The sequence below is a fragment of the Phragmites australis genome, chromosome 9, assembly GCF_958298935.1.
Source record: "Phragmites australis chromosome 9, lpPhrAust1.1, whole genome shotgun sequence".
In the NCBI taxonomy this organism is placed as follows: domain Eukaryota; kingdom Viridiplantae; phylum Streptophyta; class Magnoliopsida; order Poales; family Poaceae; genus Phragmites; species Phragmites australis.
This window is the reverse complement of record NC_084929.1, coordinates 35528268-35541813: the sequence shown is the minus strand read 5'-3', so window position 1 is coordinate 35541813 and position 13546 is coordinate 35528268. Positions and strand designations below refer to the sequence as shown.

Below are 13546 nucleotides of genomic sequence, written 5' to 3'. Positions count from 1 at the left end.
CCTGAAGCTTCTTGATGCAGTCGTACTTGAGTATCTAGTTTCAGTAATAGAAACCGCTTCTTCAGAGCTTCAGTCGTCGACGCTTTCAGAGTTCGGTCTAAAGAAATTCCTGGACATGGAAATGGGGAAGAATCATGGGGCAGTGGTTCGGTTCATGAGTGCAACCTACACTACAGTGTAGTAACTGCACCAGCCCAGTCTGTACAGCCCAGATTTGGTGATCGGCCCAGATATATGCGAGCGTCAGGTCTCAGTCCCTCCCCGGGGCAGCTGCACCGAGCCCGTATGGCCGTATCTCCTGGGCCGGAAACTTGCTGAGGCCAACAGCCCAACTGGAGCCGCATCGCCTCGGCCTGAAGAAATTCGCTCACTGCTCGCGTCCACCGATCCACCCACCTGACCTGACGCGAACGCGCTCTTATCGCGATGGTTCGCTCGCCGGTGCGCCACAACTCCCGACATGGCACGGGGCTCGCCGACCATCTCTCACTATATTTATTTTATTTCCGATTCTTCTCCTCATTTATATATTTTTTTCTCTAATCTTTAACAGCTTACTTTCGAAGTAATTTGTGAAGAAAAAAGAGAATCTGATACTAAAAAGAGTGAACTTTGAAATTACTGTAACGAAAACCGTAAATAAAAACCGTTGTAATGTTAAAGAGAAAAAATCTTCTCGTAAACGGATTCTGTACCATGAGAAACAATTACATATGATTAAGATTAGTATATATATAAGTACATATTTAATGGTACTACGTGTTCTTATATATTAGCGATCTCAAATCTTTCAATTGTGTGAACACGTACGCATATAATATATGTACTTAGTGTGCGTTCTTTATACCGTCTCAAATAATAATAATAAAACCCCACCTGACCTGACCTGAGGGCTGGAACCCAATTGCACCACGGCCATTTCCACCCTGCCCAACGCACCGCCGACACACGGACAGCTGAGCAGACACGCAGTTGCACGGCTAACATTCGACCAACCAAGCAACAGTGGAATGAACGGAGTTAATCGGCAGCAGAAGAGAACACTACAGTGTTGCGCTGCATAATCGGGCAGAACTAGAGATGGGCATGGATCACACCTAATTCAACACAATCAACTAACTAAACGATAGGAGTATGAGCTAAAAAATTATCACTTGGCTAGCTAAGTTGAACTAAAATGAATAAACGCATACACCGATCCATGCACATCTCTAACCGAGAGAGACCCAGATCAGCTGACGAGAAAGGTGTAAGCATCGTGTGTGGTGTCCGTCGTCTTGTTCGTTGCGTCCGAGAGCGCTCAGCTCGACCTCCGCTGCCGTCCTGCGTGGGAACGCGCGCGTAACGCGTGCAACGTTGGCCGTTCCAGGGAGCGCACCGCCGCAGCCAAGGCGATGCTGTGGGCGTGGGAATGCAGGGGAGATGGCGACCGCACGAGATCGAGCCTTTTCAAACAGTATACACTCTACTGGTAGACCAGTAGTACATCACCATCCGTCGTAGAATATGCAGGCTCTGCAAGCATTTTGCGTTATATTGGCAAAACTATTAGCAGCCTATTCTCCTTTTTCCAGCAGCATAAAGGGAGAGATTTGGGACGTATTTGGTTGTCCGCGTCAGAGATATTTTGGTTGAGTTCGTATTTATATTTTTATAATAAATATCATTTGGTTGTCTATATATATGGTTCTTCTCTATATTCATAGTTGTAATTATATAGTTCGAGTTTGACTCGTGGATACGTCCGAATCGATTTTTCTATAAAGCATAACTCAATAGATATATTGAATCTGCTACAGTGTTACAGCGGCTTCACTCGTTAGTCTTAAATGCAGGACCACTATATCTGCTCATTCAAACAACCAAACACATTCATATATTCACTGTATCCATAAGTGCAGGGTCATTACATTAACCAATGTAGATAATCAAACACTCTTTTTTTTGAGTTATTATATCTACTTAATCCAATTTTACTTGTTTAGGATATACACTACAGCTCTATAAAAATTCATACGTGCAACTAAACATACCTTTCGAGTATAAGGAAATTCTATATATACAAAGATTCTGTTTGACACAACTTCTATTTTTAGATTCTGAGAATTCTACAGTAAACTACCAGGAAACGAATTTTAAAAATGAACTGCATAATTAAAAAAGTAAAATCTATTTTTTATAGAATTCTTTAAAAAACGAATTATGCCAAAACACAAACTATAACAAATAGAGCCAAAGTCTTGCAGTGGGGCGCGCAAAATCATGCGAGTCGTTGATTAATCCGTTTCTGCGTGTACTGGTTGCTAATGGTGGTCACGCCACCGTAGACTCGCAGTCTCCGATCGGTGCTTGAGGCAGGTGTGGACACGGCGGCTGCCGAGGGATGCATAGCCCAAGATACGGTAAATCAACAGTGAGAAGGAGGAAATTTGGAAAGGCGTGATCTTTAACAGTATGGAAGAATTGTGATTCAACAGTGATCTTTAACGTGAGGTCTGTGACATGATATTAACATCTCTTATTGACTCCATAGTCGGGTTCATATATTATCGAGTGAAGTACTTGAAGATATAGAGAGTGACGCAACATGAAAAGAAGATATTTGATAGAAGAATGATCAACCTTAGATATATTATTAAGTTACATATAATCAAATTTCCGCAAGATAATCCACCTGCCTTGAGTCAAAGACAAAACAAAGACTAAACCTTCTGGAAGCCCTGCCCCACCGCGCCATGACGACCATTCAAGCACCCGCGCCACCTTTATAAACGCCGGCCGGCTTCTTATCCCCCGCCGCTGCCGATCGATTCTCCCCGCGCCACAAAAAGAACTCGTAACCATGGAGGAGAGAACCCTCCAAACCAACCAACAGGAAGGCCCCACCACCTCCATAGAGGCGCCCTCGCCGCCGCAAGTGCCCTTCTCCGACGACGCCCCCGCGCTTTACTCGGGGGACGAGACCGACGAGGGGGAGCTCGAGTTCGAGTTCGAGTTCCCGTTCGTCAGCAGGGACTCCCCAGCGGGCACCGCCGCCCCGGCCGACGAGCTGTTCGCCGATGGGCGCATCAGGCCGTTCTACCCGGTGTTCAGACGCGGCGCTGTCCATGGCCGCGACGGCACGGGAGAGTCCGCTCCGGGGGCGCCGCGGATAAGGGGACAACTGGGACGGCTCTTCCTCGAGGAGTCGCGCGCGCGCAGCTCGTCGACGTCCACGGCGTCGGAAGATGGCGAGGACGGCCTGGAGGGGGCGCCGCCGGAGAGCTACTGCCTGTGGACGCCCGGCTCCGTCTCCTCCGCGCCGGCGTCGGCGTCGTCCTCCCCACGGCCGCCCAGGAAGAGCGGCTCCACGGGGTCCATGGCGCGGTGGCGCCGAATTAGCGAGCTCGTCGTCGGCCGCAGCCACAGCGACGGCAAGGAGAAGTTCCTGTTCCTCCCCACGCCGCCCCACGAGGCGCCCAGGCCCAAGAACAAGCCGAAGCCAGCGTGCGGCAGGAAGGCTTCCTCCTCCGCGGCCTCAGAGGTCGACACGGTGACCGCCGCCCGCCGGATCGCATACATCGCGAAGGGCGGCGGCGGCGGCACGCCGCGGCGCACGTTCTTGCCGTACCGGGAGGAGCTCGTGGGCTTCTTCGCCAACGTGAACGGCATCAGCCGGAGCCACCACCACCCGTTCTGACTCCCGAGGCGCGTGCAAATTAATCAGCTATCCTAATTTGAAATTTGATGCTTGCATTTGCGATCAAATTCTACTCGTGTGTGGTTAGCGCTTCATTGGGTAGGGTAATGACGAGCTTAGTGATTGATTAAGCTCGCGATGCAGAATGAGTAGGACAGTGTGGAGCTGGGAGATGCGGCGTGGCCTTCTTCATGACCTTGTTCAGCTAGCTAAGTGTACAGTATATTGTGCTACGTGGCGAGCGCAAAGCATCTATTTGTGTTTTAGAGTTACTCAAAAATAAACGTACTCATATTTCTGGGTAATCAATAAAGCACTCTCTTTTCGCAAAAAAATATCATCCAGAAGTGGTTTTCGTGCAATCAACTGCTTTTGTTTGTGTACCACACACCTGAGCTGAGCTCTTTAAGTTACGAGATTGTTCGGTCACTGCATCTCAATCTGGACAGATCAACCCGATCCGGCACACATGAATCATACCGGCGACCAACGTGCACCTCCTGCTTTACGAGGAACCAAGCGCGACGCGTCCGATGGCGGTGAGCCTCCCGGGGCGTCCCAGGTGCCGTGCGTGCGCCGCCACCGCGGCCGGCGACGGCGACGCCATGTGGTCGGGCTCGTGCGCAGGGCGGTGCATCAGCTGCATCTTCTTCACTTGGACGAAACATAGGCTTTGCTTAGCTGTTCGGTCACCTGAGCTGAGCTCTCTTTTAGTTACGAGACTGCTCGGTCACTGTATCTCCGACGCTGGTTTGATTAGCTCATCAGCTGGACATCACGATGCCGTCCGTAGGCTTTGCTTTGCTGTTCGTTTTTAGCCTGGTGATTTCAATCTTGTCTGCAAATATGGCGTCCATGATTTCTAGCTACTTCACGAGATTTGCAAGTGTTCCGATATTTTTTTTTTGGGTAAGATGTATAGTGCCGATGGATTAGTGCAGGTCAGCCATCAACTCCTCGCTTTCTCTGCAACCTGGTAGGGGTAGATCCCGTGATCGATCTTCCCCTCCATGTTATTTCTTTGAAGGCAGTAGCGTTATTTTCCTTGTGGTGCATGCTTTTTTTCTAAAAAAAAAACGAAACGCATGTTTATTTTCTACGTACTCGCAAGTATTTTTTACTGTGCCCCTTCCAGTTCAGATTTTCTTTGGGCCTTTTCACTGTAAGCTGCTTTCAGGTCATAGCTGGAATCAGTGAAAAAGGTGAGCATTTTGCTTGTGGAACATGCCCAATCCACGATCGGACTCAAGCCTTTTGCGTCGCATTCTCCCTGCAAGTTCCTTGTGCTGTTCTTTTCAGAAATTAAACGAGATGAAATGGGCGTGTCGCAGTCCATCTTATACTCCTATTCAAAGCGGTAAAAGAGACGCTGCATGCGTATCTGAGCACTTGGCCGAGCACCTGACAGGGGAATCCGGCGCCGGCGAAAGGGCGCCACCGCTCGCTGATCAGTTGCCACCAGCTTGCTCTGTGGATTGGCTCGTCAGATAGCCCACACCGGTGCCATCTGCATCAGCCATGGCTACACATATGATGGGATAATGGGGGGGGGGGGGGGGGGGATAACAATAAAATGCCATCCTTGATTATAATTCAGCGGAGAAACTAGGATCCATGCATGTGTTGTCATTCAGAGATATATGTATGTTAGAATTTCTGATTTCTCGTGGTGTCAAGTCGTTGACATCGTGCCGATTTGAGCCTGCCTAATACCAAACATTAGGCTACCATTTTGAAGCTCTACGATCTTGGTGCGCGTTGAAGTGTTGGTATTCTACACTCCTCTCTTCTGGAATTCCATGATGTCGTTGGCTTGTAACTGTTGCACCTAACCAGACAGCCATATCGTAATTTTGCCGTGCATGATCCACTGGATGCTAATACTAGAACATCTGAATCATTGCTGCGATTGCAAAATGGCATCTTGCCGTGTCATGGTGATGTTGGTGTTTGTTTTCGTTCTCGCGTGTAGGGATCTAAAAACTCTCTCCTCGGTAGTACCCTTTTGTTCTGCTACTTTCGGTTCGTCGTTTATCAGTTCTGTTTTGTTGTAAGACTTGGCTGTATCAGACTTAATTCCGCTACTATGTAACAGAAATGGGGTTTCCCCGTGTTAAAAAAAGAAGAAAGAAAGCATGATGCGAGTCAAACGCAACACTGAAGTCTGAAACAAAACTAGTCAAGTCAATGCCGACCAAAAAAGCTCCAAACATTTCGTGAATTTGGCAAACAAGCCGAGCAAGAAAGAGTGGTCGTATTTTCGACCGGTTAGGCCTGCTGCGTTGGTCTAGATTGTCTCTTGTATGGTGTAGGTTAGGTTGGTTATTGCTCGAGGTGGTTGGCATTAGAAACTGAAGAAAAGGTGAAAGGGACTGAAGGTCTGAAGGCTACAGACTCTTGAGCTGCCATCATCACCACATGCCTGCCGAAACGCAATGCGTTCCTTCAGCTACTGCGCGCTGCTAACGACACGCACGGAGCATATTCCATGCCTTCAAAAGCTGATGCATTTACACTGCGTACGAGTTCATCTGGCCAAGCAAACTTCTTTTTTTTTTTTGCTTGCGAGCTTCGACCAAGCAAAGATGTGAGATGTTGGTTCAGACATGGACTGAACTTGTGTTGCAGGATCACAGATCGGCCTGAGGTTTTCAGAAGGAATTTCACGTTGTCTGTGTAACAGGTTTACTAAACTGGCACGCACCACTGCATTGGATCAAGCTTTTGGTCTTCGTCACGTTTCAGATGATGATCTGCAGGTCATAAGCCAAGCACAGATTGTACATTTGAACGGCAGCCAAGTACAGCTTGTACCAACCAACCATCCAATCAAACTGAAAGTGGGAGAAGTTTTGTACTTGCTCATTTGATTCCAGCAACAAGAACGTTTATCCAATCACAAATACACTGCTTAGTAAAATCAACTCAAATTGCGTCTGAGAATTGCAGAAGGTCTCAGAAAGCAGAACAGTGAAGTGGTACTGGGATCTGGAGCATCTTTAGGCAGAGAAATTTTTTTTTGTATCATGTGTTTTTTTTGCAGTTACTACTTCGATGAGGCAGCATCAGTTGTGGGAGATTCAGAGCCCACAACTACTATTGTTTGCAGCAGTGAGTCCCCTTGGTTGGAGCCGTTGGCTGACTCCGTAGCCGGGTGAGTGCTATCGTTTCCAACTTCTGGTCTCAATTCGCTGGAGTCACTTAATAGAGATTTCAAATCCCAGGTGGAATTTTCTTGATCTTGCTTTTCCCATGGCTGTTTTTACCACGGAACTAAATGTGAGCCAACATCTGTTAAACAAGTCTAACTGATATAATGAAAATACTCTAATTATGCTGCTTGCAGCTCCTGCATATGTATGCTACTTTCCCAGCGATAATGAGTCATAACTATGCAAGAAGCAAATCTATGTTGTGAAAGATTCCGTTAGCCAGTCATGTTTCAAGTGCAAACCTTGGGCTTGGGTGCCATACGGGGTTCCGAGATTGGTTGATCAGGGTTTGGAGGGTTATCATTAATATCCTATATCACACAACATAAAAATAAAGGGTTCAAAAGTAAACTACAGAGTTCTCTTGCTGCAGCAATACTTGAAGACAAAATGAAATCCATACCTGGATATCATCTGGCCGCTCTCCCCTTTGTATCATTTCCATGATCTGCCAAGTCAAATACAGTACGACATTTAAAAGCCAAATTCTGGTTCAATATAAGAACTCTAATTAGCTTAATGTTTCCCTCGTATTCGGAACATGAAATTCACAAGTACCAAAATTTCCAGACTGAATTAAGTTGCTGTTAGCTTAATAAGGGAAGTACATAATAAGATGAACGAACTAGGTAGCATAACTCCCATGATGCAATAGCTAACCCAAACAAGCATGTTTGAATGTGCAGCAAATATTGAATAAACCTCCCACCATCCCATGTCCTAACATACAGTACAACATTAGACGAAGGACGAAACCTCTAACTGATGCATGTTCAAAAGGCCTTGAAGCTGCAACTAGCTGTTTTCACTTCTTTCAGATTTAGCAATTAAACTGAACACAAGATTATTCTTTTTTTTTAGATCTATTACTAATATCCAAGCCCAGTTTCAGGTAGCCCAGTTTCAGGTAAGGTAAGGTAAGGTAATCTTGAATGACCAATATTATGCTAAACAGAAGGATGGTGAAATCATGGATTGTGCAATACTCAGCAGTTAGGAACAACTTTATTTTCTGAAGTTCAATTTAATTGTATTGAAGCTATTCAGGAAAGGAACACATCACAGACAGCTTTAGATATCATGTATGCAGTATTAAACAGCGGAGCAAGGATTAACTTGCAGCCATTTTATGCTTATGCTAGAAAGGTAGCTGACCTCCATATATGATTTTGGATGATGGGGCACCACAGGGGCCACAGGTTCAGTTTCAGGTTCAAGCTTCTCTATGAAAGAAATTGGGAATGTTAGAAAAAATAAATCAAGGAAGATCGTCAAAACTTGATTTAGAAGAAGGGCAGCATTGGCAAACCTCCATCCATACACTTTGGGACAACTTTAGTTTCCTGCCGCGGTAAAGAAAATGCAGTAGTTTAAAATTTGCAGCATAAATACCAGTCATGCCCGACCAAGACTTCATTGGGGATTTAAATAACTATTATTTGTAGTTCATAGCCGACCTGAGTAATTCTGCAAGAACGATCAGATACCCCTAATAAATGCAGACAAAAGGTAAGGCAATGAAGTCAGATGTATCAAGATCAAGCCATTTAGGACTGACAGGTAAGTTCATCTTGAACGATCATTGCTTACAGAGAAACAAACAAAAAGAATCAATCATCATGATAGGATCCACGACGATATCAAACTAGCATTAAGCTTGAAGACCAGCTCAAAATCATCAGTAAGTGGAATCTACTTACATACCTAGAGATGTGCACATATTTGAGCTCACAGAATTCGACGATGGGCTCTTGAATTCCCCCCAAAAAAGGAGAGTTAAAGAAATCAAAGAAGTCAGAATAGTCAGGGAACTACTCTGTGGTAGTATAACTTACGAGAAAGAAAATCAGAGTCAAGTAAAAGTGAGGAAACAGAGCATACTTGTAAACGTCGAAATGCTTCATTGATTTCATCAACAGTGAGTCCTTTATTTTCAAGGAAAGATAGCCTCTGGACATCAGAAGAGGCTACAACTTTAGGGTGTTTCAGAAAACCAACAGCACTCTGAACCAGTTCCTCCCTCATCAGTTCGAAGGATGCAAGAGCCGCCTTTCCTTTCCTTATTTCCTGCTCCTTTGTGTCTTGCAAAGTAGTAGTATGGATACCTTCAGAGCTTCCTTGGCCTATATGCAGTTCAGCACAAAGTTTGACTTCTATACAAACAATCACGAAACAGGCATACTATTTTAGGAAGAACGAAAAATAGTGGGTGATTGGGCAATTCTATGATCCAAGCTTGAGACTCGAGTGGTGTATTATAGTACAAGCTATCAAATTACTATTTTTTTCCTGAAAGCATCTGGATCCTAAAGGGTTTCATTCATCACAATATGACAATACAAAAGTTGATCTTGAGATTCCCAAAGCACATGCAGGACAAGGCATGATAGAGATTCACACAAACAGTACACACTTCGACGGCCAGGCTAGCTGATCTGGAGGAGTTTAGCCTCGTCAATAGCCTAAATGAAGTGAAGGATGAGGGGAATTCCACGTTTTGCTTGGATACTTGCCTTCGACAGTGGCAGTGACTCCATTGTGTGGCCATCAGCTGGCAGCAGAGGACGAGAAAGGCGCCACCAAAGAGAAACTGGAAGAAACCCAGACATAGGTCTAGCGTCTAGCTTAATACCACTGGAATCTAGCCTATAGCAACAAGCTAACTGTCACACCCCGTGGCCACCGGCGGTGAAGACCGGGACGTGAGGAACTCGACGCTCTCACTAGATAGCTTCAGCAGGAAGAAGACTAGAAAGGGGAAAAGTTTATGTTTCTCATTGCATAGTGTCCATCACGAGTACCCTGCACGTATGTCGAATTTGGTGAAGAACTTGGTGCCTGCCAATTCATCCAGAATTTCATCGATGAATGGCATCGGAAAACGGTTCTTGATAGTCAGGTCGTTCAATTTGCGAAAATCAACGCAAAAACGCCATGAGCCATCCTTTTTTTGGACTAGTAAAACCGGTGATGCAAAGGGGCTGGAACTAGGAATGATAAGTTCTGCTGCCAGTAACTCCTTGACTTGGTGCTTGATTTCATCTTTATGCAATGGTGAATATCAATATGGTCCAGAATTTACTGGAATAGCCCCTGGGATCAGAGGTATTGTATGGTCATATTCTCTAGCTGGTGGCAAATGGTGTGGTTCTCCAAAGACATCAGAAAATTCAGCTAATAAATCTATTACTGTTTGTGGCATGTTGCTTGTAACAGGTGCAGCTGGACATTCTACCACTGCTAACGCCCAAATGTCAATACCATGATCCCATTTGATCAATTGTTGAGCTGGCATTTCTGTTACCACTATTTGACCTGGTAAGACACCTTGAAGTTTTACTGTCTTTCCTCCTTCCTCAAACTGAATTGTCTTGTTTTCTCAATGACACACCATAGGACTGCGTGGTTTGAGCCAATCCATACCAAGGATGGCATCATAAGCGCCTAAATCTAATACTCTCATGGCAGTTCTGAAAGTAGACCCCTGTGCCCACCATTCCAACTCTGAAACAGACTTGTCACTGATCAAGGATTCTCCATTTGCTACCTTCACCAGAACTGGTTTTGTGGGTTGTGGTGTAATTCCAACTTTCGACAGAAAAGCACCATTGAAAAAACGGGAACTCCCTGAATCAATGAGAATCAACATCACTTTGTTCTGCACCAAAGCTCTCACCTGTATTGTGTCACCTTCTTGAATCCTAGCGATAGCATTCAGAGATAATTGGCATAGCTCAGCTCTAATAGCGTCCTCCTTTTGTACCTGGTCCAACACCTTGTCTGGTAGTTCCATGTCTAAGTCTTGTGATGTGAGAGCATACACTTGCTGTTTGGCTCGTTTGGGACATTTATCTGGGTGGGATGGGTCATATTTGTCTCCGCAATGAAAACACAACCCATGTAAACAACGATAATCCCTTAATTGTCGTTCTTTCCACAGATCGCCCACTGGAAGGGATGATTTGCTGTCAGATTTACTGACTGAATTTAGAAATTTGGTGCTGGTAAATCCCTTGGCCCAACGAACTTTACTCTTCTCTAGCACCTCTTGCTGCACTTGGGCTAGCAAGACCGCTCGGTCAACTGATTCAGGTATTTGAGATTGTACGGCACCCCTGACTTCATCCTTGAGCCCTTTTACAAAATGAGATACAAAGAACAGTTCATCCAATCATGTATTGTGCATAGCGATTTGATACCTCATTTCTTCAAAAGACTTTGCATAGTCCTCCACCGATCCTTTCTGCTGGAGACTCAGCAGCACATTCATGGCTTTGCGATAGTCGTAAGCTCCAAATTTCTGCTCAACTGCTGCCATGAATTGATTCCATGTGCCCAATCCATCTTGAATCTTGTAAAGTTGCAGCCATCGTGCAGCGTTCCCTTCCATATGCAAGGAAGCTGCTGTAACCCACATAGCCCCACTGATATTGTACAATCTAAAGAAATCTAAGCATTTATCCTTCCAAATCCTAGGATTGTCCCCACCAAACTTTGGAAAGGACAGCTTTGGTAGTGTGTGACGATGCGCACCTAAAAGATCACCATCTTCCTGATTGGGATCATCCGTTGAACACCATGCATGCCTGTCACCCGGTACAGGTAGGATGCCACTCGCTAGTCCAGACCCCAACTGTTGCTGCAGTGATGAAGCTTCAGTAGGCAACAGACGTTCTCAGCAGATCGTCCGTCACCTTGCTCCATCTCCCCCGCAGGTTGCGCCGATGTTAACTTGGCTACCGCGTGCCTTGTCACCTCCATTTGTCTGGCCAACAGCAGTTGCTCGCATGTTACTTGATCCACCGCACGCGACTCGAGATCGACCTGTGCCAAGAGTTGTTGTTTTGTGACGTCAATTGTACCCACACGCGCGAACAACAAATCCAGTGACTCAAACACCCTACTCCACTGTTCATCTTCTTTTTTCCTCCTCCTCCATCGCGTCCAAGACAAACTGGGTATGAGCCGAAGGTTTCGAGGGCAATGTCGTGACCACACCACAAGCTGAGCCAACTGAAATTGGGATTTCCAGGATATCGAGTTTGCAACGAATGAGTCGGACGAACTCAATCTCAACCAACCACCCTCCGAAATTTTACAGCTCCAAGCCGATGGAATCCAGCGATCGAACATGGCTCTGATACCAGCTGTCACACCCGTAGCCGCCAGCGGTGAAGACCGGGACGTGAGGAACTCGACACTCTCACTTAGATAGCTTCAGCAGGAAGAAGACTAGAAAGGGGAAAAGTTTATGTTTCTCATTGCATGGAGTGTCCACCCCAAATACACAGAAGTAATACAACCACTGTATAACAAAAGACTCCTATGTCTTCAGCGTGTTTATGCGCTGGTAACGTATTCATCGAGTGCGTCTTATCCCCTGGTTCTAGTCCGTCTACGACTACCTGGCTGAAGCACTCTGTGTAACACTAACAAGAGACGGGGAACCCCTGCCCTTAGCCGGCCACGGTGAAAGGGCAGATGGTGGGTTTTGATTCTTGAGGGAGGGAGATGGTTCTACATTAGAGAGCTTGTGTGACGGCACGGGAAGGGTCAGGTGAGTTTCCACCCACAGCAATTACTAGCTCTCAACGCTAACAATAACATCAATAGCAGGCAAGTAGCAACCAAGCTAAAAACGAGGGAAGAAATCTTTTCGAAATCGAACCTGCTTCCTGCTGCCTCGCTTCTTCAGCTACCTCTGCGTCCGAAGACGTCGACACATCCGCCATTGCTGTCGTCGGCGACCTCCAGCTCCCGGGCGGGCGGGCGGCGAGTGGGGGGATAAGATCGGGGGCCGGAGGAGGACGAACGCGTGCCGGTGCTACTGACGCGTGGGCTCCAAGTTCCTTCCGTAAAGCGAGCAATCGTTAGCCTGATGGGCCGTGTTAGCCCAAAGGCAACCCGAGTTCTCCTGGCCCCAGCTTTTCTATCACAGTGGGCCCAAGTTACATTTTTTGGATTTTTTATATTTTTAATATTTGTAAAACTATATGTCCATTTTAAAATTAAGTAAAAATAGTCTATCGTCCGTTTATTGGATGAGAGCAAGATCTTATCCTATAAACAGACGACACCTTAACGTGGCAGGCCAGCACATCTAGTTGCTGACATGGTATCGAATGTGTCATCTATTCATAAGTAGCACATTGCTCTCTTCCGGTGATTACGTGATGTCTCATCTCGCTTAATCATAAGGCGGCAGCAAGTTTCATCTAATGAATATGAGACATCTTATTGTGTTCGGATTTTATTTACGGTACAATAGACGTTAGATGTTTGTACGATATTTTAGATATCTAAAAGTTAACAAAAAATGAAAGGTTGAACACAATATTTTTAATGGGATACTATACATGATAAAATATGTATCACATTTAAACATCTAGACTTAACCTATTTTAAAATATAAACAACATAATTATAATATCCGATCTATTAAGTGTAATGAAGACCTAGCTTTTCTATCGTAGTGGGTCCAAGTTAAAATTACCCTCGGGTTAAGATGTTTGGGGATGAGCTGATAACTCGAAAATGGATCGAAGCGGCCGAATCGGTTACAATGTTTTACAGGATGACCCTCGGGTTGCAGTATATTACTGTTACGCCCACCCTGAAGCTAGATCAGTGGCATATCCGAAAATCCAGCGTGGTG

At 45.7% G+C, this 13546-nt stretch overlaps 2 protein-coding genes across 4 annotated transcripts; one reads left to right on the top strand and one right to left on the bottom strand.

Moving 5' to 3' along the window:
• Positions 1 to 2704: 2704 nt before the first annotated feature.
• Positions 2705 to 4041, top strand: LOC133929475 (uncharacterized). Its single transcript, XM_062376240.1, has one exon. The coding sequence runs from the start codon at positions 2843 to 2845 to the stop codon at positions 3677 to 3679; it is 837 nt and encodes a 278-aa protein (XP_062232224.1). The 5' UTR covers positions 2705 to 2842; the 3' UTR covers positions 3680 to 4041.
• A 2473-nt stretch (positions 4042 to 6514) lies between these two features.
• Positions 6515 to 12731, bottom strand: LOC133929473 (peroxisomal membrane protein PEX14-like). 3 transcript variants are annotated; one of them, XM_062376237.1, is made up of 9 exons: positions 12560 to 12730; positions 8773 to 9044; positions 8596 to 8641; positions 8349 to 8380; positions 8201 to 8234; positions 8047 to 8114; positions 7295 to 7339; positions 7134 to 7202; positions 6515 to 6935 (listed from the first exon to the last, which is right to left on the bottom strand). In XM_062376237.1, the coding sequence occupies exons 1-9, from the start codon at positions 12621 to 12623 to the stop codon at positions 6726 to 6728; spliced, it is 840 nt and encodes a 279-aa protein (XP_062232221.1). In that variant the 5' UTR covers positions 12624 to 12730; the 3' UTR covers positions 6515 to 6725. The 3 variants fall into 3 exon arrangements, with proteins under 3 accessions (XP_062232221.1, XP_062232222.1, XP_062232223.1); XM_062376238.1 differs by having other exon boundaries at positions 8773 to 9014; positions 12560 to 12727; XM_062376239.1 differs by lacking the exons at positions 8349 to 8380; positions 8596 to 8641 and having other exon boundaries at positions 12560 to 12731.
• Between the last annotated feature and the right edge of the window lie 815 nt (positions 12732 to 13546).